The sequence below is a fragment of the Dermacentor silvarum genome, chromosome 6 (genome assembly GCF_013339745.2).
Source record: "Dermacentor silvarum isolate Dsil-2018 chromosome 6, BIME_Dsil_1.4, whole genome shotgun sequence".
Classification (NCBI taxonomy): domain Eukaryota; kingdom Metazoa; phylum Arthropoda; class Arachnida; order Ixodida; family Ixodidae; genus Dermacentor; species Dermacentor silvarum.
The window spans coordinates 135,989,307-136,014,430 of NC_051159.1; the positions used below are offsets into that span (position 1 = coordinate 135,989,307).

At 45.5% G+C, this 25,124-nt stretch overlaps 1 protein-coding gene across 1 annotated transcript in view; it reads left to right on the top strand.

Moving 5' to 3' along the window:
* Positions 1-25,124, top strand: part of LOC119456074 (cell adhesion molecule 2) — a 66,275-nt gene that overhangs the window by 18,031 nt on the left and 23,120 nt on the right. The window contains exon 3 of the mRNA XM_037717674.2: positions 14,745-15,029. Within this exon, the coding sequence (XP_037573602.1) occupies positions 14,745-15,029 (285 nt within the window). The remainder of the gene's footprint in view (positions 1-14,744; positions 15,030-25,124) is intronic.

The following is a 25,124-nucleotide window of genomic DNA, read 5'->3' on the forward strand; positions in this document are numbered from 1 at the left end:
CATTCTGCCAAAACATTTAAAGGTTTGGCATGTCCAATAAGTGTATTCATTGGCTTAAGTCATTTGGTTTATTATTCTGAGCGGCCTGTGAGGAAAACAACGTAATGAACATTCCAACTAACGGGAATTAGGGCCCATAGTAGGCTGCATTGCGAAAAGCGAGTGACAATGCTATCAGAGTGAATTTCAAAACTACAACTGCTCAAAAAGAAAACATAGATAGAGGGATTGATTTTCCGATAATATTAAATGATGAGTGCGGTTATCTTATAGTTTTCTGTTGAAGTTGTACACGATAACATTAACAAATATTTTATGCAAATGTGCTCAGATTAGGTCATTCGCCAAGTTTGTAGCAGGAAGTGCAGTGGTGGTCGGACTTTGGTTATGCTGTACACGTCTACCAAATTGTCGCCTTCATAATTATTCTGGAAATTTTACAACTCTTCGTTCTTTAATAATTTTTATTATGGCAACAAGATTTACCGCATTTGTTGGCTCGGATATCAGGTATTAGGTAAGTAAGCCTGGCAAATTCTAGGCACATACTCAACTATTCTTGATCTTACTTTTTGAATCGATTGCGAGAGAGAAAGTCTGGCTCTTCTGTTCTGTATCCGCCACGTGGTCTGATAAGATTATACCAGCGATGACGTGTGCTTGACCGGCATGCAGCGTTATCTATAAAAGTGCGCTGCTGTACGAAATAAAGGCTTTTTCGTCTTGCTGCCACCGATGCGTCGTTACTGCTTTAGAACAGAACATCTGGCGACGAGGGTGGGATACAAATCTTCTGGCAGTGGCAAAGGATAATGGTCCGTTTTCATAAGAGGATTGACCGTGACTTTGTAGTCGCCGCATACCCTTAATCCTGCGCCGCCTTTCTTTGCAACCACCACCAGAGGAATTGCCCAGTCGCTTATCGTGACCCTTTTCAGTATTCCGGCTTGCTCGAGCTTGTCTAATAGCGTCCTCGATCACCTTGCCCCGGGGTTGCTCCGAAACCAGAATGGTGCGTTGTGCACCGCGGTGGTGGCGCACTGCGGAGGGTCAACATCGAGGACAAAACTGCACCCCGTGCAGATGCTTGCATGCAGCGCCACTTTGCCCCTGGCGCGCAAAACGTGCGCAAAACGCGCGCGAGCACGTTTTATTTTTTGCAGGTGCAGAACATGCGCGGAAAGCACTCGAACCTTGTCAAACTGCGTGCTCCGACATACCTGGTTACAAGCACACACCAATGGATTTTATAATTAATGGCAAGAGACATAATGTGGCGATGTCGGTGGATGAAATGAACGATTTTATGGCGAGTAAGTATTCGTTTTTAGCAACGCACGCGCGGGGAGTCGAGATTGTCAGCAACACAGCGCGGTGCGCTTCCGCGTCCCGCTCCCAGCAAGTTCTAGCAGCACAAAGATGGGGAGCCAAATAATCTCCTTACTCCGGTGTCGTCGAGGCGCCTGACGACCCGTTCAACGAACCTGTCCACTTTCGGCCGCTCTTTCACCACATTGTTTTTGGCTAACTCTTTTGCTACTTCATGCTTGATAGCAAACGGTACTGGCCGGGCTTTTGAGGACACTGGTTGAGCCCAGTGTTCTGGGCGCAACCAGTGGTAGGATGGGATCGGCGAGCAGTTTAACCGCCGCCGGCCAGCAGCAGGAACGAGACAGAACCGCTGACGGAGCAAGGCGACACGGAGCCCTTGCAGCCAGGATTTCATCGACTGCGTGGAGTAGCACAAGAACGTCGCGGGGAAGCGAGGCGTCACGAAGCCCTTGCATTGACCTCGGTGGCGGGCTGGAGCAAACAAACAGGAGACTGCAATACGAACAACGCACATCGAGGAACTCAACTCTGCAAATAAGTGAACCTTGCTCATTATGGCAGAAGCAGGCAATGGTCGAGAAGGTCATGGTCGTAAGCTTGACAGCATGACAGAATTCAACTCGAAAATCGACAACATACGCTCGTATTTTGAACGCTTCGAGAACTACGTAGACATAAATGATGTCCCTGAAAACAAGAAACTGAAGTTGTTTCTGAACGTACTAGGAGCGGAAGCTTATGAAGAGCTAAAGAAGATAGTCGTGCCTCATTTGCCTTCTGAGAAAAGTTTTGAGGACATTAAGCAGCTCCTGGAAGCTCATTTTAGCCCAGCCCACTGAATCATCGCAGAACGTTGTAAATTTAATCGCCGAATGCAAAGAGAACATGAGTGTCAAAGATTTCATCTCTGAACTGAAGCATCTTGCCAGAGATTGCACTTTCGGCACGTTTCTAAATGATGCCTTAAGGGACCGGCTGGTAGCTGCTTTGCGTGACGAAGAAACGCAACAGGCTTCTTTTTTCACAGGCAGGCCTGACGTTCGAGCTGGCATGCATGGCGCTAGAAAAAGAACTAGCTGCGCAACAGGCAAAGCAAATGCATCAGTTTGACGGAAAACCATTTTGCGTCAGCGTCATTCGCGGCAACCGAGACCGTGATAAGGGAACCAGACCAATTCCAATTGCACGGTCTAAAGATTAGAATAATAACGAGCAATGAAGTGATTGTTGGCATTGCGCAAAGCGTCATGAGGCAGAAAAATGGTATCGGAACCACACCTGCCGAAATTGTAACAAAAAAAAGCACTTGCAAGCCATCTGCAAGAAAGTAGCCAAAATAAAGGTTGTCATATATGTAGACACCATGGACGACGAATCCGAAGAATTCAGCTGTCACACGGTGTTCTACTCTGGTAGAAGCTCCAGTGGCTACAGCGTAGACCTTAACATTGAAGGGAAGGCTGTTTCGATGATAATCGACACGGGTGCAGCATTCCCGATCATACCACAGCGTTTGTATAACCAGTATTTTCCGCATGTCAACTGCGTGAAAACAAACGTCTCATTGCGCACATACACAGGGGAACAGCTCCAAGTATTTGGAAAAGCAAACGTCTCCGTGGACCAGGAAGGAAACAAGATCACTTTACCTGTAGTGGTCGTGAAAGAAAACGTAACGGCGATGCCTGCTCTCTTTGGAAGAGGCTGGCTGGAAAAACTAAAGATAAACTGGAGAGCAGTATACAGCCTGTCCACGGACACACCAGTTGAGAAGAGGGTAGAAGCCCTACGAAATAAGTTTCCCGAGGTATTCAAGAGCGCCCCGGGCATCGTCAGAAACTTCGAAGCTCGCATCCTTGTAAAGGAAGGGGCTCAATCAGTGTTCTCAAAAGCCCGGCCAGTACCGTTTGCTATCAAGCATGAAGTAGCAAAGGAGTTAGACAAGCTCGAGCAAGCCGGAATACTGAAGAGGGTCACGAAAAGCGACTGGGCACCACCTCTGGTGGTGGTCGCAAAGAAAGGAGGCGCAGGATTAAGGGTATGCGGCGACTAAAAAGTCACGGTCAATCCTGTTCTGAAAACGAACCATTATCCTTTGCCACTGCCAGAAGATTTGTATTCCACGCTCGCCGGAGGCAAGATTGTCTGCGTCCTAGATCTAGCGCAAGCCTATCTACAGGTGCCGCTTGCTGAGGAAAGCAAAGCGTTGTTAATGGTGAACACGCATCTCGGATTGTTTCAGTTTCAGCGTCTTCCATACGGCATTTCTAGCGCCCCTGCTATCTTTCAGTCATTAATGGACGAAGTCCTAAAAGGGATTCCAAAAGTGGGGTGCTGTATCGATGACGTCATCGTCGTAGGTTATAACGTAGTCGACTGTCAAGAAACCGTGGAAAAGGTGCTTCAACGATTTGCACAGCACAATATCACCACAAAAGATCAGAAGTGTGAATTTTTCAAGCAGTCCGTCATTTATCCTGGGCACAAAGTGACAGCAGATGGCATTTTTCCAAAAGCAACAAAGATAAAGGCCATCTTGGAAGCACCGCAGCCAAGTAACGTAGCCGAACTGCGAGCTTTCTAGGGCCTCCTAAATCCCTCAGAAAAATGGTAAAGTACGACTTTACCGTTCGGCGTGGGATTCGCCATCGGACTGTGTACCAATCGGCGTCGGATTGTAGTTTGAATGTACGAGAAAACCTAATTCTGCTACGAGGAAACTCAAACACAAACCCCCTTTCCAGCATTTCTACCACACCTACAGCCGCGCGTTCGGGTACCTGTGAAAATGATATCCAGATGGCGCTCGCATCCTTGGCAGGTCAAATTGGGACTTCGACTGCTAGTTTTGGACACGCGCGCGTCGGAGCAATAGCAAAGAATTAATAAAATAATAAAAAAGGTGCTAGGGCCTTCACATTTTACTATAAGACCACTTATATTGCCCCTGGAAAAACACCTTTCCAGCAATCCATTTCTGTTTAAAAGTGAAGCCGACTTAAGGTGATCGGTGTAAGCTTGGTCTTTGTAAGCTGGCTTTCCCACGTTGACTGATGCAGTGAATGAAGCCTACTTGCAGTATGCGAACGATGCGATGCGAACGGGTCCCGATAACGCTATCGCGATCTACTCTTAAAGGCGAAGCTTAAGCGTCCTCCAATTTTTTATCCTCACTCGTCAAGGCGCGCCCTGCCAGCACGCGGATTTGCAGCCATTTCTCGAGAGTAAAGGCGTTTTGTGCTCGGCTAGTCCTTCCAAACGCAATATCATTCACGGAACTTGCTATCTGTAGGTTTCCAGACACGCATTGCAACAAGTAATCGAATGTAGAGAGTCTAACGGCGTCGCAGAAGGTGATCGTCCTCACTGTCGGTACATCCGCTGGACGGCTAGCTGCCTTAGCAACTACGCTGTACGCAGCTGCTTTCGGTCGGCGGGGGCTGCCAGGCATCACTGTTTACCTTTAATTTTGTGTGTGTGCGTGTTTTTAAACTATTGGAAGGCATGAAAGGTTAGCTTTCTTCAGGAAAATGAGAGCTGCGAAATTTTGTCCTTTAAAAAGCAATGGTGAAAAAGTAATTTTAGCAGGTCTGTATAATACGGAAAAACAACCTAATGATATGCGTACCATTCTGCCACAGAATATATGTTTTTATATCTGCAATAATTCCTGCCTAGAATTCTGGACGGGTACATTAAAGCACGCAGTGCAAATTCGCCATCCTTTCTTGATTTTAATGAGCAACCAAACTAATAAAATAAATGAATTAGCGGGAATAAAGAAGTAAAGTACTGCGCTCGAAGATATGGCGGTTGTACTTCAGATATTGACGAAAAATAAAGGGAAATGAAATATATAGGGAGCCGAACAGTTCCGTCCCGGTTCTGATTACGGGCTCGTTCCGGCAGGTCCCGCTTCTATGCCTTGCTAACCCTTCTATCTCCTGTACGTTGTGAATAGAGCAAACATACATTTTCGGACCGTGGCTTGATGGGCGTTTACTGATCTCTATGAGTGTAGTACCAACACTCGGGCCGCAGCGTATGTGCGCATTGCTGGTATCGCTGCTTAATTTGTTTCATCAAAGCTCAGTTGCAAGTGGAATATACCCATCATTCCTTGCCTAAGACCAATGTAACTGTAATGTAATGTAACACCATCGACCACCAGTCATAAATTTACTGACGTAAGGACCGAAAGGTCTACTCGCCTTTTTTTCTTTTTTTTTTGCAAAATATTGATGTGATCAGATACGCACGCCGGTTCATAGCCAGTTGTTGTATGCGGAAAAATTGCTGGACATGTTCCTCTTTGCGTCTTGTTATTACGCGTAGCTCTATTTCTCATTTCAAGAAAATACTAGCGAAAATGCGGCAAGCATAAGAAAATTTGCCGCGTATCTGCGTGCGTCGCTGCAAATGTCGTCGAAAGACGATAGTCTTCTGCCGGCCGTACTACATGAGTGCTGGTCTGATCCGCGGCCACCCGTGATGCTGTTCTCGTACCATTTCCGTCCTGGCATGAAGGTTTGTTTGAACAGATTTCATTTTACCGCATTATTTCATCAAGCGGCCATTTATGTTTTGCCCTGCCTCAGACAGCGCTTCCTTTATGTTGAATCGGCCGCATCTGGCTGGAATTGATAAAATTGAGGAGGCGCTGCGTGAGACATGAACACCATCTGGCAATACATCGGGAAACATCAGCTTGTGCAGAGGGTTTCCTTCCTCCATGGCAGAGGGCGCTCGTCGGCGCGCAGTCGGGGAACGTCGTTCGTCGGCGCGCATAGCATGGCATTTTCAGCGCAGCTTAAGAAACTAGGGTCCTTAGAGTTACGTATCTATGTATTTTCTACTAAAGAAACACACCTCCTAATACTTACCTAGTGATGTTGCGCCTCAGATATGCGTAATATTTACTTTGTGATCGATAACGTTCACAAGTATGAACAGCCGTACCAGTTTAAGTAGTGTGGGCGGTAAGCAAGTGGTCCAACTTTGGCCGGGTGGCTGAATCGGGTGACAGACAGACAGACAGACAGACAGACAGACAGACCAAATTTTCAGCGTTGAAGTTCCCCAAGAAAGACTATCGTCTTTAAAACGTCATTTACCAATCGCAGCAAGAATGACTGTAATAATTTAATATTTTAAAAATTATTTCAGAGCCGCAAATTCCATTTTAAAACTGATCACTGTGTATGAAAATGTAGACAAGAATCAGGGAAAGTAGTTCTGAGAAATTATACCACCGAATAACGCAAAATTAACTTTTCTAATTGAATTTGGTGCAAGAAAAAAAAACACTATTAGAAACGATTGCTCACAGTTCAGTAATAACGCGATGATATCTATAATCATACCTTCATACTAGGAAAAAATGAGAAGACCTGGCGACGAAGAAAGTACGTTTACCAAGCTGACCCCCAATACAGTGCCAAATTCCTGGAAACGATTCGAACGCGATGAAACTACTCGGCATTCCGAGTTTAGTCAAACGTTCGTCTTCAGTTTGTATAGGTTCACGCTAAGAGGCATCGAAGCGCAGCTTAAGCCGCAAACATAACTTATAATAATTTAATCTTTGCCCACGTTACTTGTAATATACACGTATTTTCAAAAATGACACTAAAGTAGCAGGCGTAACAAAGGAAATGTGTTAGGAAACAGTAACAAAGGTGCATCAGTACACGCTGCATACACGCGATGCGTTCGTCGGTTGCCACTTGTCACTGTTGATGTTCACCGTCCACAGGAGCCTTCTTTTAGGATCCCTTGGGAAATAAAACATATTATACATTCCCAAAGTGGTCCATGCACTGTGGCACGCACCATCTAGGCGTCTTGAGAACCTCGCGGCGGATCAGAAGTGCGACAAGGTGGTCGGCCTAGCTTGCACATTTAACCGATGCACGGCGGGGGCCCAGACATGGCGGACGCTCCGTCGAATGGCGAGGCGAGGCGACATTGACCCCTGTAAAGATTGGCAGCACTCTAAGCGGGGCGCGCTCACCGAGGCATTCCAAGAATAGCGAGGCAATTGTGCCACACTTCGCTCCATTTGCAACGTGAGCACGAGACAAATTGTCCGCGCTCGCCACTTGTATCGCCAAATGAAAACGCGTATGCAGCTGCGCTCAAATTTCGCATTAGGGAGTATCGTAATCGTCGGTTATTTTTTCTCTCTGCCTGTCCATTCTGCCTTTTCAGCCTTTTGTCCACTCCAGCATTCTGCGCCACTTGAGGGGTTCACATGTCTTACTAGCATTGAAATTATTTTTGAATATTTCAAATCAATATCTGTATTAAGAACACAAACTCAGCCATAATAAGATGAAGATAACTATGTAAATTTATTTAGGTTTTATCGATACTATCTTCAACTGTCGTCCGATCTCTAGACCGTGCAAGCTAGCTATCTTGATGGGACTTATTGGCACTCACGGGTCCAGGAAAGTGATGGTACGATGTACGTCCACAATCCGCTCAACTCTACGACTCTGGAGCACCACATAGCATGCACGAGCTCTGCGCGAAAAGGCATCTTCCGTACTAAAAAAAAAAAAACAAGAGAAAATTTTATTAGGGTATAGGGTTTAATACCAGAAAAGGTAGTGTGTAATCTGTTACATTCGCAAACCTCGTAGCGGGCCTAATCTGCAAGACAGAGCCTGTTGCACGACTGATGTGCTCTTCGCGACAACTTATTTTGTTTTTAAGCCAGAATAAGATGGCTTGCTTTCTCGTGTTCTAACTATTACTCACGCCTTCTACCAGTCAGCATTCCGCTTCTTCTTTCAAGATGGAACGCACGGCTTATCCACTAACATAGGTGCACGAGGAAAAAGTGCCATACAGAACAAGCCATCTTGCGTACGCTAATTAAGAGCATTTTCCACAGACGTGCGCACTTTGACGCTTCCACGGCAATATGCATGCTTAAATTCATTCATGAAGGGTCGAGATAAAGTACTTTGGCAGTGGCTCAACTGTTTGAAGCGGCGGTCATTCTTTCTGCGGGCTCGAATGACTTGCGCAGTGACGTCAACAGTTCGAATGAATGCTGCAAGTAGCGAAGAACTCTCGTCTTTTCCATTTAGGCTTGTGTTTCTGCAGCATTAGCCACCAAAGCCAACGTTGTTAAAGCTGAATGTACCCGGCCAATTTTATGTGGCCAATACATGCGTCGCATCTAAGGGCTTCTAACTTTTAAGTAATTTTGTAAGTTCTTCGGCAAATAAAGCTACCCGCCGTGGTGGCGTAGTGGCTTTGGCACTGCACGGCTTAGTCCGAGGTTGCGGGATCGAATCCCGGCCCTGGCGACCGCATTTCGATGGGGGCGAATTAAAAAAAAAACGCCTGTGTACCCTGCATTGGATGCGCGTCAGGCAACCGTCACTTCGGCTATGCGATAAAGAATTTGAATATCTGATGACCACGTGTGGCACCGTAAGATACGAGCTGATGATGTGCTTCGAATTTGAGATTGTGGCCGGAAGACAGAAAAGTTCCGGTGGTTCGTCACGTGTTTTAGGATTTGTGAATTTATTTATTTCTTCATGTATTTCAAAATAAATTTCAGTTGAGAGTCAGCGCCTGTCCTGCATGTATTTTCTTCATCCTTCGTCCTAATTATGAGCGTTGCCCAGAAATTCATCATGAATGCTACCAACTCACTCAGTTCTCTATCTTAATGCGCGTTAAAAACCCCAGGCTGCCAAAATTAAACCGGAGTCCACCATTACGGCGTGCCTCATAGTCATATCGTGGTTTTACCCAAAAACCCAAGAATTTAATTTTAAATAAACGTAGCTTTACAGGCCGAGGATGTTGAGTATTAGCCAAATACGCGAACGCCACTTTTATACCATAGTTCACTGTGCTATATCCTCATTGCAGAAGTATAAGGGTATTTTATTTATGCTGTATTTCATAAGATTGGCGAATTCCATGAAAACTGCAGTTTTGGTTCGCCACATTCAGGTATGGTATCTATATATAAGCATTATTAAGGCAAAACTCGTCAGCATTAGTGTATTTAAAGTACGTATGTAATAAAGGCTGGCAATGAAGACATTAAAAACTCTTATTGTGTATTTTTATCGTACTCAATTTTACGTATGTGCGTGTGTATTTATTGTACATAGCGGACAAGTGCACGTTCTGTTGAGCTCTGAAGCAAGTACTCTCGTGCATGATACGACCGCTGGCATGGACGCGTCGGAACTTCTGACATAAAAGCAAACACTGAGACATCTGCCTGCGCACAGCGAAACAACAACTACACAAATATAACTCCTTCCTTTGCCGACAGGGGCCGATCGATGACGCTGTTCCGGAAGTAGACGCGCCCCCAAGTCTTCCGTGCCTGTAGCATTCCTTGCGCCCGAATCAGTAGCGCCTTGCTTTAGCTGTTTTCATCGCTGTTATCCAGCCTGCGCCGCTATTTATCGCTTCGGAGAATGAGGAATATTCGTTCTCGGCACCTAAAACCAAAGTAACTGGTTTTCCTGAAGTGCTGAGTCAACTTTGGTAGGTGAGGTCTTTCTCTTCAAAGGCGTACTCTGTTCTAATACCGACATAATATATTTTATTATTGCCAAAAAAATTTCTATACACGTAGAATACTGAGAGAGGTTTCGGTAATACTGAGAAAAGAGTAAATAGATAGGCTTTTCGCTGAGAGCTTTTGCGCACAAAATATTGCTGTTTCAGAAATCTCTATGTTACTGTGATGACCGAACGCTTGCATTCTGCCGGAATTGCCGTAGGTGCCTGCACCACAGACGCACGTAAAAGTTAGATTATTACTTTAGGATCTAAAGCCTGCGAACATGTAAGAGCGCTAAAACAACATTAAAAACAAACATGTAAAAAGGTGTTTTGGGCAAGCATAAAGGATTTGGGTGAAAATAGCACATAATGAACACGAAAAAGTGTTTCGACAAATAATTAATCAGAGAGTGTTCCGAAGATGTCTGTATTCCACCTTCCGTCACCTGGGTCTGATGTACGGGAAATGAAAATCGAGTGAACTGTGAAAAGTGTAGCAGCTCCAGCTTCTACAACATACATTGACCACATGTTGTGGTTTTGCCCAAGAACGAGAGCTAGTGGAGAAGAAATATTAGGAGCTGCCAAGATACGAACGGATTAGACAGACAATTATAGGCGTTCGCTCAGGTACAAAAAGCTCGCTTATCCTCTACAGCAATTTATACTTGAAGAGAGCCTCCACGCTTTAAGTAAACCTGTTTGCCACAGGGCAAACAGCACGAAGAAAAAAAATAAACTGCCCCGAAGCAGGGGCTACAATCTGATGCTTGCCTTGTTCGTTTCCTGGTAGTTATTTAGGAAAGTGATTTGAAAAAAAAAGAAAGAAGGATTTCCCACTTGAGCATTGAACAGTGACACTGTGCTACATATGGCTCTTTTATATTGAGTTCTAGTGGACCACCACTTAACGGCAGATATATCCAGTGTACAGGCTCATTTGCTCACTGCATACAGCGTCCTGCAAGAGTACAACTACTGTATACGCTCGTCTTCAAAACAAGCATCCTACACCAAGATGCTGATTGTTTACCTCGCTATTCTGTGGCCGACTGTGACTCTGCGCACAGTCAATCCCTCTACAGCGTGTTTTCCGTGTCTTAGCTGCTGCACATCGGCAACAGGCACTATATCCGGCTACTTTACAGATATCTCGTTTTTTTCATCAGACTAGGTTGAAATGTCATAGGGCAAAATAAACTGACCATATATGGCCACGCTGAGGAATTATTGGTTAATTGTCGAACAGGAGCGTAAAGAGATGTCATGGAGTAGATGGAGATTGAGGATATATGACTCAGCACTTCAACTGTTCAGGTGTCCAAATAACATGCATGAGCTCGAACTCTCTTGTTGCAGGAAACTATTTCTTATCAACTGTATTTAAAGAGATCTTGCTGTCTATAGGTGGCGCCAGCTATTTCTTTTCTTGGGCATAGTACTTGTGCTCATCTTGCTCGTTAACGGAGCCACCCGAACGCAATCGTTTTAAGTAGCTGTTTCTCGTCGGTAATGCACCGTTGCTTAGCTCGTCAATAACTATCTGGCCGAATAAATAAACAGTTTGGCCCTACTGCGCCCACCTAATTGGTAGTAGAAATTGTTCTATGCGGTTTGTATTGTAGAACGAACATTAAAAATTAGCTTTAAAGATAAATTTTCTCTATTAACAAGATGTCGCGTGCAGTGGAAACATAAACTCCTCATGTAAGGCTTCTCATTGAAATATCATAATCACATAACATTGCATTTTACACTTTTGTTTTCGTGTGCAAGATAACCGCAACGAGGCGTTGCCATTCGTGCCATATATTAATGGCTTGTTGCAGGTTACCTCCAAAGGATGTTCAGATTTTCTACAATAATACAGTGTCTATGCAAGTGCCCCTTTTCTAATGCTTCCGGTAAAGCCCGTTTCACAATGAAGTACTTCTAATGTTGATAGTTCGGTGTTGTTAGCAATGCAGTATTTGTTACATCCCGCTCTTTTCCATGCCGGTACGCTTTCTGCGCTTCTTGAACAACTGCTCTCTCTTTCGAGTTAGTATTAAAATACTCACTCTGCGTAGGGCCAGTTACACAAACAGAAGTGTGCAACTGCGATCAAACGATTTAGGAGCGCCCACCAATACTCTGTTTCCTGTCCGAGCTGCCGACCGGGCGCTGTGAAATATTTCCAGTGCCACTGTCGCCACATAATGCCTCTTATTTGTTTAGTATCCAAGAAAAAAAAACAAGAGCAAAGGCAAATTTGTTTTACCTAATGCAGAACAACTGATTGATCGAAGGAAGTCTCTTATTCCAAACAGGCCGCGTCTGCGCCCGTTCGCCTCCATTTCTAGGAACAACGTTGGAAAGCAAGGAAACAGAAAGATGCATGCCACATGCTTGTTCTTTCTCCACGGCCTCCACGACCGCTTGCTCTTTTTTGTTATTTTCTCATTACTTCTATGCACACCGCTGGTCCCGCTCCATCCCTCTAGTCTCGCGGAATTCGCCGAACAAGGGAACAGAACTCATTTGTAATCCCAGAAGCTTAGGCAATGTAGCCTGTTCCCCGCGCTCGCCTGTGAAGGCAGACGCGTGTAACAGATCTCATTCCACAGTGAATAGCTGATTGATGGAATTCCAAAATCAGGTCCGATATTTGTATTTACCACCTTACTTTTAAAAATGACCCAACGACAGCGTTTAAAAATGCCCTGCGAACGACGGAAAGAGCTAGGCCTCAAAACAGCGATAGCAGCTGAGCAACGTTGCAAGCAAGTGCACTTCGTGGTAAGTAACGAGAACGAGAAAAGTACTCAATAAACCATCTAAATGCACATGTATCCAGCGAAACCATAGTTCCGTGTTTTAGGAACGTCGGTACGTTTGCACGTTATGGAAAATCAAAGAATCTCGAAAGAAATATTTCACCAAGCTTCAGAAATACGGCATTATTGAAGAGAAGCGGTGACTAAAGCTTGGTGCTTGCTCTCTTGCTACGTTAGTTACTTGTATTTTTTTTTTCATTCATCACCTCACCGTTATTAGAGAAGTGTCCGAGTATTTGTGGTTCACGAACTTCGGATTGCCACAAGTGTGTCACTGTAGTCGCCTCGTATCGTGAATGTATAAAGGTGCTGTCGCTATTTACTACAGTAGTAACCTTCAGGAATACTGCCTATTGCTCGTTTGCATAGAAAATTCTTTTCTACTAATTATAATCACTCCCATTTGTATTGTCTTTTAAGCCTGAGTGTATAGTAGATAAGAATTTTTCTCAAATCATGTCTGATGATCACGGTGTTGATGACTACGGACGAGTATGCGAGGGCATTTCAGCATGATGGTGCATAACACCATACGTTCATGTATGCTTATTGTAAATAGATTGCGACGTCTCGATATATTTTGCCACTCCGTCGATAATTCAATGACCACGATTGCGATTAGGGGGCGGTTTCGTATAAATAGGACACCTTCCCAATTAAATTTTTGAAGCCCGTTGCGAATAGGTGATGAATAATATCAATGCTTGTGGTCGATATGAATTGTGAGGTTTATTTACATTACGAAAAAATATAGTTGGCATATTATGATGATACCTTTCATTTTAACTGCTAGCGTAATTTTGTGAACTTTGAGAGTATAGCTGTCTCTTTTTGGTTAACAACGCAATGCGATTGTTGAGTGGAGATTCACAGCCATTAAGTTCTCAATTCAAACTCGGGTATTGAAAACTTTTCTTTTTTATTTGACGGTGATGCAGCGTCTGGTCCACATAGCTAACTAGGATTAGGAAATTTGATGGAACTGCGCCGTGACTACCACAACACATATTGCCGTCAAAATAGCTTTCCTTGCAGCTGTGTTGGATTGAGTCTGGTGATTCGTTTTTGAAAAAACCGGCAGATCCCACGCCCTGGGGGAATCCGTGTTATGCGAAGCAGAGTGCGGGGAGCTGGCCAAGTTAACGGTACGACCATGGGAGAACCAAGACGGAGGCGGCTGTTTCATGACGTACATGACACGCATGTCATGTCATCACCTATCACCTATGTCCGAACCCATTTCAGTGGCTTTTGAGTGTCTCTTTTCGCTGAGTCATTGTCATTTTTGCTGAATCATGCTCATGACTGTGACTTCTACCGTTATCCTTTAGTGTTTCCTTCACTTAGTACCCATGCCCGAACTCATTTTAGTAGTTTGTGTGTTAATAATTTTTCACTGAGTCATTGTCATTTTCGCTGAGTCATGCTCAACACTGTGACTTCTACCATCATCCTTTCGTGTTTCCTTTACTTAGGGCCCACGTCCGAAGCCATTTCAGTGGTTTTTGAGTGTTAATCTTTTTGCTGGGTCATTTTCATCACCTAAATAACACACATGCCATGACATTTATTTCATGACATCACTTATGTTCGTCATACACTCCTGTCATATTATGCCAATTTTGGTACCTACCAAGTTAACGAAACGACCATGAGAGCAGCATGACGTAGGCAGGCTGTTTCATGACCTACATGACATGCATGGCATGACATTCATGCCCTGACATATCATTTATGTTCGTCATATACTGTTGTCATAGTATGCCAATTTTGGTACACACCAAGGTAATGAAACGACCATGAGTGCACAATGACGTAGGTGGATATATATATATATATATATATATATTGTCAAAGTAGCGAATGGTTGCCAAGAAATGCTTCGCATTTAAAAAGCGCCTACTACGTATTGGTACACCTTCGTGGCCAGATGTCCAGCAAGATTAAGGAAAGTGTGTGTCTGTGGGCGGAGGGGGTGGGGGGGGGGGGGTGTACGTGAAGAATTATGAAATAATCTATTTTGCTTTTTTTTTTCACTCGCAGACAAGCCAGAAGTGTACCTGCGCGTGGTGTCCTCATGCGGGAGGTCGCAGGTGGGCTCGTTTGCCGTGCACTTGCGCTGCGAGGCAAAGGCGAACCCGCGGGTGAGCCGGTTCACGTGGAAACTGAACGGGAGGACAGTGGACTACCAGCGTCCCGTCCGCGAGGGGGACCCTTCCAGGCGCCTTTCGCGCACTTCGCTCAAGACCAACCTGACTGGATCGTTCTTGTGCACCGCGGAGAACAGTGAAGGCCTAACAGACAGCGACGCACTCCTGCTGCCACAATGTAAGGGTGCTCGCGCGAGCAAGCCGATATTACATGTAAGAAACATTTCTAGGATAAGGCTGTTAAATGAGCGCATAAAGCATGGCTCTTGACAGCGTCAAAGTAAGAAGCTGGGTCAACCGTCTTTTTTATGTTTGTGAATTTGTTACTCTCTGAGGTGTTCGAAGGGCACGCACTTACGTGGGGAAATCTTAGGAATACCTGTCCTGATCTGTTCGCACTGCGAGCTCAAGAGAGGAGGTGGAGGTGGATACCTTTTCTATCCACCTCCACTCAGTCCTCTCTACCTGTGTGAATCCGGTATAGTACATCTTAGAGGTGGTGGAGACGTGCCGTCATTAGAAATGTGGCTATTGCAAAAATAGAGCGACCGAAATAAAGAAATAAGACAGGGACGTTAACTCGTAAGAAGTCCAGTTGGCTGCCGTATGCTGGGGGGACAAAGAAGGGGAATAGAAAGAAGGGAGAGACAAATTTACATTTATTCTGGTGCGCAAAACTTCAGCGCATCGCCATTAGCTTTAAGGTTGAATGCGTACACAATTGGCGTATTTCGCCTTGTCAATTTGTGAAATACCATTTATCAGCAATAGCCCATCTCGTCAACACGAACGTTATCGACAATGTCCCAAATAGCAGACAGCACAAGAAAGTTATCTTCTGGTAATAAAATTCTGGCCAAACAACATTATATGCCGATGTATCGACATATTTGTGATTACGAAAGGCATTGTCCCTCTGTCTGCTGCTTAGGACTTATTTTTTTATAACTAACGGCTTTTTAAAGCAAGCGGTTATAAGCAAGCGGTTTTTTAAGCCCTCCTGATTTACACATGAAAAGGTAATATTACAACATAAAATCGTTTTTCAGTTAGAAGATCCTAGGCTCACTGTAACGTCGACTAAGAAAAAATACAAGGGTGTGAATTCTCCCTAATATTTACAAGTATCGCTGAAATTACGCCATTTAAAATAGTAATTTTATAACAGTTACCGTCGAGGTATTTTCTTCTGAGCAACAATAGAGCAGAAAAAAAAAGGATTCAGGTGTAAAGCGGTTCGCTTTATGCGACCTAATGTATCCCAATACAGAATCGTTTAATCGCGGTGTTCTTCAGTAATCACTCTAATGTACGTGTTCGTACAGAGTACCAGGTACGAAAATTTATGTCGTTTGTTGAAGCTCAAATCCCTCACAAACGGTATGGCGAAATTTTTACGGTACCAGAAATGTGCCTCAATAAACCAGTCTCTTACACACACCTGTGCACATGATCCAATCAAATTGAAAGTTCACGGACACTTATAATTCGCGGTCATTGCACATCAAGTAGCTTAACAAACGTCGTAATCCTTTGCTTAGCCCTATAGCATGCAAACATCAACTTGTTTATATACCTTGGCTAGGTTTCAGATTATGAATCATCTGATGTGGAGTCTCCCATACCGAGGGTACTGCGCGTCGTAATCGCTAGTGATGTGTTACAGTGCAGTTTTCTCCCAAGTAATCATCACTGTCACTAAGAAATGCGTTACGCCTGTTTTGCAGCAAGGGTATTCGCCGCGTACAACTCATCCTCTTCAACTCGTTACGTGGTCTTGGGGAGCATCACTATCTCGACGGAACTTGACACAACATTACTTATCTGATAACCTAGTTGGTATGAACTAACTGGCTCACTAGAGGTCCTGAGTTGGATATATGGTTCGACCAGTGATGCAGAAATGTCTCTGGTTGGCCTTCTTACTCAATGCACAGCGACGAACGAAGTTAGACAAATGTTCAGAAGGTGGAACATATTTACGACACCTAACGAAACCAGGTTTTAGCAAAGCTCAGGTAGACTACAGCATAGTCTAGGCGACCACGACTAAAACCTCGTTTGCGTCGCGGTACGCTTATACCAATCGAGATTGCGTCTGCCTCAGGGGAACGTACTGTACGTTTCTTGGTTCCGCAACACGCGTAGCGGAGCACTCGCGCTGCCACTTACGAACAATTTCCCCGTCACGGCAATCCATGATCTACCATGAGGCAGCGCGTGCTGACACACTGCGCGCTCTTTCGACAGCCGCAATTTTCCCGCCACCGTTCGCGAATCACTGGCCTCTCCATTCGTGGGGCTGCGCGCGCGAAGGCAGGGATAAACAAGGAGCGTCAGGTGTAGTGTACGAGACAGCGCGCCAGCATTGCCGAACCGATTGCTGGCCGTGTCGTTTTTCTTCGCGAGAACGGCAGCCCGCCCAGTTGACAAACGACGCTGGTTCGGAACGGGAGGCGAAGTCCGAATATGTCTCGCGCCCTGTCAAGCGACGCTCTAGCTTGCTGCGGGCTCTCGGTATTGCGAAAAGCGAATGCAGCTTTTTCTTGCTCTCATCGGCGCTCTTCTCGTGTTCAATATTCCGCGCCGAATGTTTGGCCCGCGTGCGTTAAACGTATTCTGTGTGTGCCATAGCGCGGTAAACACGCTCGGGGAATGTAGTTGCACGAAATCTTGGGGATAATGTATGTGCTCGTCTTTTTAAAATGTTTTCGAGAGTTGGCGATCTGCATTCGGATCGCTTTGAGAAAGAATGGCTTATCGTAATAAAAATGTGATGGTAAACTTTGTAATATATTTCAGTATTCAGCCGGCTTTCATATCGATTGCCAGTTGAATACAGTTGGTTGTGAGCATTCAAATTTCACAGGATTCATAGTCACGTGATGAACCTTTTTTCTAGCGTATTTTCTTTTCTTATTTAAGCACGAAACCGCCTATTACGCGACTAATTAACTCTCAACCCATGCGTGGCATCCATGTTTTCTGGAAATGCGAATTGCTTTTACAGTGGTGCTGCAAAGTACTTAATGGTCAGATACAATCTTTTTAATGACACAAATATTGATAACAGCTGCACGAAACATTGTAAAACCTGCGAAAGTCAACATTCATATGCACACACGTCGCGGTAGCACAGTGGCTATGATGTTACCCTGCTGAACTTGATGTCACGGGCTCCATCCCGGCCGCGGCGGCCGCATTTAGTTTTGGCCGAAATGCAAGAACACGCGTATACTTAGATTTGGGTGCACGTTAAAGAGCTCCAGGTGGTTAAACCTAATGTGGTGTCCCCCACTACGGCGTGCCTCTAATCATATCGTGGTTCTGGCATGAAAAATCCCAGAAATAAATTTTCCGATCATTATAGGAGACGAACTTCAAAAATTCGACTGTTGGGCCAACTGAGTGATGGCGTTCATCCTAGTTGCCGATGCAGAAGCCTACACGACCCAGTGAACGCCGCCGTAGTGGTGTAAAACAGATGGTGCTGTAATAAGATATGCCATCGTTCCGGAATTAGTATGTCATATTATTAACGCGATTTGCCTTCTTAGGGTACATTTAGAGCACTGCACGGGCTCGGGCTTACCCGAAAATCCGGGCCCGGCCCGGCCCGTGGGCCGGGCCGGGCCGGGTAAGGCAGTTTTTTCACGTGCTCGGGCCGGGCTCGGGCACGGCATGGGCTTTTTGACCCGGGCGTGGGCCGGGCTCGGGCATTTCGACGCGGGCCCGGGCCTGGCTCGGACTTTCTAGTGGTGCATGTAACGTGCAGCGAGTTATCCTCGCGCGTCTCGACTCTGAAAAACCTGTTGCAGTGGCGCAGCGGGAAGCTAGCAGTGCTACTCCTGTGTACTTCCCTTTTCTTCTTCCGTCGTATTTTGCGCTGTTTGAACAGAATGCAAAAGTCCAGAAAGACCGAAGTCGCCTCAAACCAAAGGATGCCATTGTATTGCTTACCTAAATTAATGTAATTAATGATTTTAGCGTGGTGCAAGCGCGTTCGCGACTTGCTGGTTCTTCAAAGGCGAATTGGTAAAACGATGACTGGTAAGATCAGATAATTCGTCACGCGGCTGAAATATGGCACTGCCTCCATCCATGATTGCACGTATGTTCTCAACCGGCCGCCTAGCAGCAGCGCATTACGCTGCACCATGGAGGAACGAGAAGCTTTCTTTCTCCATTTACTCCATCCATGAGCTGCGCTCATGACCTGTTGTGGCTGGACTTCGGCTAGAGTGTACTAGAATACGGTTGAGTGGGACGCGTGGCTGGGGCGGCGCATGCTTTACAGTGAGGCGCCCGACGTGGAAAAAAATGGAGGCCGCTTAAGCTGCGCCTTTAAGTGTAGAACGCGACAGCGTTATCGGCAACCGTTCGCATCGCGTCGTTCGCCTCCTGCAAGTAGGCTTCATTCACTGCAACACCGAACGTGGGAAAGCCAGCTTACAAAGACCAAGCTTACACCGATCCCCTTAATGTCGGCTTCAAGTTTAAACAGACATGCATTGCTGGAAAGACGTTTTTCCAGGGGCAATATAAGTCGTCTTATAATTAAATGTGAAGGCCCTAGGACCTTTTTTTCATTATTTTATTAGTTGTTTGCTATTCCCCCGACGCGCGCGCGTGTCCAAAAAACGTATTTGGCAGGCCAAGTCCCGTTTCGATCTCCCGAAGTTGCCAGCGCCATCCGGATAAGATTTTCGCAAGTAGGCTACCCAAGTGAGCCGCTGTTTTTCTGGTAGAAATGCTGGCAAACGCGGTTTGTGTTAGAGTTTCCTCGTAACAGAATTATGTTTTCTCGTACATTGAAATAACAGTTCGACGCCACCGTTTCTCTAGGTTGTGCTTAAGTTGTACTTTACCATTTTTCTGACGGATTTCATTGTGAGGATTTCTATTTTTGTTCACCGAAACCCTGCACCACAACGCATGCTTTGCAGTTAGGCGCCCGAAGTGGAAAAATATGGTGGCGGCGTGGCGATAGAAGTGGATTGGGCGGTATCAAAGTCGGGCCGTTGGAAACTGCTGGCGATACTGCTCGGCAGGGTCATTCGCACTACTTCGCGCGCTGGTATTTCGTTCAGACCACTGAAATGGTGTTCATAATTGCATATGACATGTATTAATGCCTTAAGAATAAATTTCTTTCATTCTCTTCTTCATTTTATTTTTTGAGGCCACTCGGTGGTCTTTTTCGGTCTCGGGCCGAGTTCGGGCCGGTTTTAAGCGGGGCTCGGGCCGGGCGCGTGCCTAAGGTAAAGGGGTGGCGGGCCGGGCCGGGCGGGTAACGTACATTATTTCCTGCTGAAAAAATAATTTCCGGCTGAAAAAATCGGCACCAGCAGTGCTCTAGGTACATTACGCCATTTTCGGGGGCTGCCAGTATGTCGCTAACCGTTCCCGCCAACCGCGGTCACTAAGTAATCTATGGTCTAATGGTTAGAGCATATAGGGCTGCTGTAATGAGGAAGCGAGGTTCGAAAAACCCATAGCCGGGCTAACTTGGGTGATGGGTACGTGTCAGTGCGTATGCGCCGGTCATAAGTTAAACGGTTTCACGCCAACGCGTGTTGCTGGGTATGTGCTACTGCTTATGTGGCGCTCTTCAGTGAACCCCGTTCATCCCAACTTGGATCACTGCATATGTGAAACTAGGTATGTGCGGCACTTCAATGAACCTCTTTGATGCCAACTTGGGTCACTGAGCGTGAGCCACTGGGTCTATGCTTATCTTCAATGACAAACAATTCGGCAGAACCCTTTTCACAATGACTGTCTTCGTGAACGCGCTTAGCATTAAATCAATATAGCGTCGCAGCGTATCGCCATAGTCGAAACGACTTCTGTACGAAGCGCGTAGTGCAGCGCGGGACTCTTCTTTCGTGCTTTGTTAGGAACACTCGGCGCCATGTAGCGCCGCAGCCGCGACGCCTGTGCGTGGCCTGCGAAATGCATGCTACATACCCGTTGGCACCTACCCAGTGCTCCAAGTCGACGTCAAAGAGCTTCATCAAAGAGCGGTGCACCCCCAGTCCCGAATCTACAGTGACCCTTGTCGGCGGGAAAGAGGCTCGTTGAAACACGGCACATATGTTCATATTGCCACATACTCGGGTACTCAAGTTGGTCCGACGGTTGGTTTCAAACCCTGTTCCCTCAACGCAGCAGACCGAGGCTCTGACCATTCAACCATATGGATATAGATAGATAGATAGATAGATAGATAGATAGATAGATAGATAGATAGATAGATAGATAGATAGATAGATAGATAGATAGATAGATAGATAGATAGATAGATAGATAGATAGATAGATAGATAGATAGATAGATAGATAGATAGATAGATAGGCGGTAAACACGGATAAACGAGATGTCTGCTTTAAATCAAAGACTATGGCAAACGTCACATGCATATCCGGATGGGTTACTGGAGAAGTGTCGTTCGAACGGTGCTGTAGCCGCTGTTGCTTGGTAAAGATGTGGGCAGCAACTGGCGCGGCTTGTGAAGCCAAGCGCCGCTGTTCGTCTTGTATCAGCGTCAGCATATGAGAGACGCGCTGCACGCAGCAGAAACACAACCCCCGCAGCTACTGTTTTGTCTACTACGTGTGCGAAGACGTTGGCGCAGGGTCAGCCCAGATGTTGGCATTGTGCTTTCGTGGGTTTGTGTATGGTTATCAGTATTGTAAGAAAGGAAACGTGCAATGTCCATGAGTTTCGTCGCGGTGGGTTGCGTGAAAGGGCACAGGAATGAAGCTGAATGTTTTCATTGGTTACCGGTTGAGGAAAAATACCAAGAAATGGAGCAACGCAGTAAACGCGAAGGCTTGGTCTAAAAAGCGCTCATCGATTACGCACTAAATATTTCGTAACTTGTAAGATTTTTATTATTTGGTGGTAGGCGTGGCATGTTCTAACAAATCAAAATGCTTAGGCTTGTTTGAACATTTAGAATTTGCAAATTACAATTTCGTACCGCACTGCATCCCACATTTCACAGTGTAGCGACGCAGTGAACTGGCACATGTCAAAACACGTCATCAGCGGTGTATTTAGCGTAGCACACTTTCCCCAGCGGTGAAATTATCACTGAAATAGCTGTGTTTATTGCAGTTTGGAAGCGTTAAATGCATGTAAAGTGTTCGTGGACGTCCGGGGGTGAACTAAAATGTGCCGGGTTAGTAACTCACGCCGACGCGAACGTAAGCGCGATTCCGGCAATGCTTTCCCTGTGTAAACACATAAAGCCGCAATAACACATAAAGCCATTACGCCCCTTGGATGCAGCTGCACACGCTACCATGCGTTTTCACATATACTCATGCCTGTCAGGCTCACGTATAACCAAGGACGAACGGCATACAACTAGGCTAACGTGGGTAGCCGGCCATCTGCGTGGGCTGTCTCATGACGCCTACGCTGTCGCTATTTGTGCGCACGGCGACAGCCTCGACCCGCGTTTTCACGATTGTGACAGCGGTGATTGCATATACAGCCTGTGCACGTAACCTAATTATGTTTAATGTGGTATTGCATCAGTATGCGCATATAGTGAAAGCAAAGCTGAAGTCGCGTTTTTCTTCCCGGTAGCGTGAATGACCAACCCGCTACGGTTTTCTTCGTGCGCCGGTAGTTTCACGCACACGATGATACTCGTTATTCCCCAGAGGTTTTCGTATTGTACTTACTGTACGATGCAGTGGAATTGGTAGGACATGTAGTGAAGGGATCCTAACGAGGTAATCGTATTATTTTTGTGTGGTTACGTCAGTAATGAAGATTGCATTAAACGTTTCACGTACGGGAACATCGGCGAGAACATTTTCAGTCGCGTTTATATGAATGTGGTAGTCGCAGTTATATATTGCATATTGTCGCGTTGTGTTGCGTGAAAGGGCACAGGAATGAAGCTGAAAGCTTTTTTGAAAGTTGTACTTTGAAAGTTGTACCTTCAAAGTAGCCACTTTTTAAAGTGTGAAAAACTTTAGGGGCCCGGGCTGTCGGCGTCTAACGCGATGTCATGTCGTCGTGGTCGCGCACAAAAACAAGGTCTGGAAGGGTACGAATGTATGACTAACCGACTGATAGATTATGACATCAATAACCTCCCATGCTCATCAGTTACATCATGATTAACGATAATAAAATCACGTGTGGCGCATACCCGCATTGTATATGTGGGTGTGAGCCAGGGATACGCGGGAATTAGCAGGAAGTCATGAAAATTGCTTCCGTAACGCCAGTCTGGTACCAGCGCAGCGCTAGAGACGGCACCACCACCCCACAAGCGCGATTCCTCCTCACTTGTGCAAGGATAGCACAAGAATAGCATAAGGAAAACACCGGTGCATCATTGCTTCGCACTTCCCTAGGTTCCACGTTAGTGGAGCTGCATTAGCCCTGGATTTGAACAACACAAGCGCATAATTTGAATCCAGCGCTTAATGTAGCTCCAATCCTGCTCCAATCCTGCACTTGTGTAGTTCAACTGAACAGTGAGTTAGCATAAGGGAAACAACGGCGCATCACTGCTTCGCACATCACCATGTTTCACGTTAGTGGAGCTGCATTAGCGCTGGACTTGAACTACACAAGCACAGAATTTGAGCAGGATTGGAGCTACATTAGGCCAGGATGTGAGCAGGGTTTGAACTACCCAAGTGCAGGATTTTCTTCCTTTCTTTCTTTATATCTTTCTTTCTTTCTTTATTTATTTCTTGTCCCTCGCTCATACCCGCATATTCAATTCGGGTATGCGCCACACGTGATTTTTAGCACCAGAGCAGTCACGGGCCAGTGGTGGCCAAATTTTATGCTGACATGGGATAATTCCAAGTGGAAATTACCAGTAGAATGCGTAACTGCGGCCACTCTGCACAAATGCTGTACGGGCAGGCACAGTCGCTTTGCTTTAGCATCGCTGATGCCATCGCTGTCCCATAAGCTGTAAGATTAATGTTTGTAAATGTCGCTCCCGAAAGGCAAAGGATTGATAGTGATAGCGAAGTAGAAGACGAGTTCAAGGCTTAAGCTTCTTAGTTTTATTTGCCCGGAAAAACAGCAGTATAAGCATTTACTTACTAATTAAAATAGCAAGCCTAGTGTCATGAAGGCACAGGTAAATATACAGGGTGTCCCAGCTAAAAGTAGCCAATGTTTTAAAAACGACGGACTATGCTAGGAGGCTCAAACTAACGGACTGAGCTAGGAGGCTCAAACCAACTCAGTGGTGTTGACGATCCCGTGTCCTAGTCTGCGGTATATTTTTCGTTCTGCCAAGTCAATAATTTAGTATAAAAGAATTGCCTAACTTTTTTAAATATTGGATCCACAAAGAAAGCGCCAATACGAAAGTTGTAGATCACATTTAAAAATGGCCGACTGGAGTGTTGCAACTAAGCACCGTTGATGCAGCTTCTTGTAATTGCGTTTAAAGAAAGCCCGCGAAATACAAAAACAACCACGTGATTGCGCCACTTTTTCAGCGCCCCTGATTCGTATGACCTATCCTGGGTATTGCAAGAATATTCATAAGTTATATTCGACGTGCATGCATCCAACACTTCGAGGAGGTGTTTATGCGTCTTAGTTCCACGTGTTATACAAAAAAAGCTGTGAGATGTAATGTTGTCATGGTTATGCAAAGAATGGGGTAAACTTGTACAGCTGTGACGTTCACTTACGGTTTGACAAAGACGACCGGTACGAAGCAAAACAAAGGATTTTATGCAAATCAATTTGCACATTTTGTACAACTATCAGTGAAACAAGATACACATCTGAAAAAAAGTTACCTTGTTTACCGAATCCGTGGTGTATCTCAGCATGCGATGATGGTGACGATGATAAGATTATGATGATGATGATGATGACGATGACGTAAGATTAGACTGTGCTGACAGAACTAACTGCAACTAGCCGAGTCCCATAGCAGAGCAAAGTGCCGGATGTGTACGATCTCAAATTGTAGACACCAATGTTGAGCCCAAAACTAAACTGAACTAGTAATATTTCTACTTGGCATAGGATTGGGCCGGCGCCATCCACGGTTCGTAATGCACGGTGGAATCAAAATCTGCAAGGTTTTAACTGCAGTATACTGTCTTTGCAAGAGTATGTATAAATACAATGCCACGCTTACCTAGGCCAATTACTTCCACGGGACGCGGAATATGAGAAGGTAATTTACACAAGAATAAACATAGGTTTGAGGGTGGTCTGCAGGCAGTACCAAATCATGGCCGGCAGCTTACCGCTATTCTTC